This window comes from Alexandromys fortis, unplaced genomic scaffold (genome assembly GCF_014885135.2).
Source record: "Alexandromys fortis isolate MF-2015 unplaced genomic scaffold, M_Fortis_MF-2015_v1.1 scaffold_9862, whole genome shotgun sequence".
NCBI classification, from domain to species: Eukaryota; Metazoa; Chordata; class Mammalia; order Rodentia; family Cricetidae; genus Alexandromys; species Alexandromys fortis.
In genome coordinates, this window is record NW_026077714.1 from 1 (window position 1) to 1,110 (window position 1,110).

The following is a 1,110-nucleotide window of genomic DNA, read 5'->3' on the forward strand; positions in this document are numbered from 1 at the left end:
GATGGAGGTTCACATGCTATGGCTATTACCAGAACAGCTCCCATCTGTGGTCAGTGCCCAGTAACCACCTAGAACTCCTGGTCTCAGGTAAGGAAGCTCCAGAATGTCCTTAATGATAATTGCCCTGGAACAGGATCACTGGGAAGGACCTGATATGTGGTGGGTTAATGAAGTCATGCTCCTGTGCTCAATGTCACAGAACATATGATGTTGATATAAAAAATAGGGATGGACATAAGCAGTGGAAACACAGCAGTTGAAGGAAGAATGGGGTCCTCATGTGTCCTTCTACTGTTGCAGACCTTCTTAAATATTATTTGAAAATTTGACATTCACTGTAACTGTTCAAAATGCCCAACTCCTTCTCACTTACTTCATTGCAGGGACCCTTCAGAAGCCCATCCTGTGGGCTGAGCCAAGCTCTGTTATCAACATAGGGAAACCTATGACTATCTGGTGCAAAGGAACCACGAAAACCCAAGTATACTTCCTGCATAAAGTAGGAAGCCCAGCTCCCTGGGAAGGACAACCTTTTCATAGGCCTGATACCAAGGCCATGTTCTCCATCACATCAGTGGAGAGGCATCATGCAGGGCAATATCACTGTTACTGTTACAACTCTGTTGGGTGGTCAGAGCACAGTGACACCCTAGAGCTGGTGGTGACAGGTGAGAAGACTCATCCCACCCCCAAGACCTGCTTTGAAAAAAGGGATATGTTCACTTTGGGTTCCATTTCTCAAACCCCAGAAGAGGGGCAAATGTATACCTCAATGAGTCCACTGAATAAGCTTCCGCTTCTCACCTAGGAGTCTACCTCAGCAAAGTCTTCTTGTCAGCCAACGACAGTCCTGTGGTGAAGTCACGAGAGTATACGACACTTCAGTGCTCCTCACAAGAGAAATATTATAGTTTCATTCTAATGGAGGAAGATCAGAAATTCTCCAGTACCATGCCTTCACAGAAAACAAACACTGGTCTCTTCCAGGCCCTTTTCAGAGTGGGTCCTGTGACTTCCAACCAGAGATGGAGGTTCACATGCTATGGCTATTACCAGAACAGCTCCCATCTGTGGTCAGTGCCCAGTAACCACCTAGAACTCCTGGTCTCA

General features: G+C 46.4%; 1 protein-coding gene across 1 annotated transcript; it reads left to right on the forward strand.

Annotated features, from left to right (window-relative positions):
• Window positions 1-8: 8 nt before the first annotated feature.
• On the forward strand, window positions 9-1,104 carry LOC126496590 (leukocyte immunoglobulin-like receptor subfamily A member 5; the record flags this gene model as incomplete). The annotated part of the gene is made up of 3 exons (XM_050134057.1): window positions 9-87; window positions 384-668; window positions 809-1,104. Coding segments are annotated over exons 2-3 (519 nt in total), but the record flags the coding sequence as incomplete, so codon positions are not given.
• Between the last annotated feature and the right edge of the window lie 6 nt (window positions 1,105-1,110).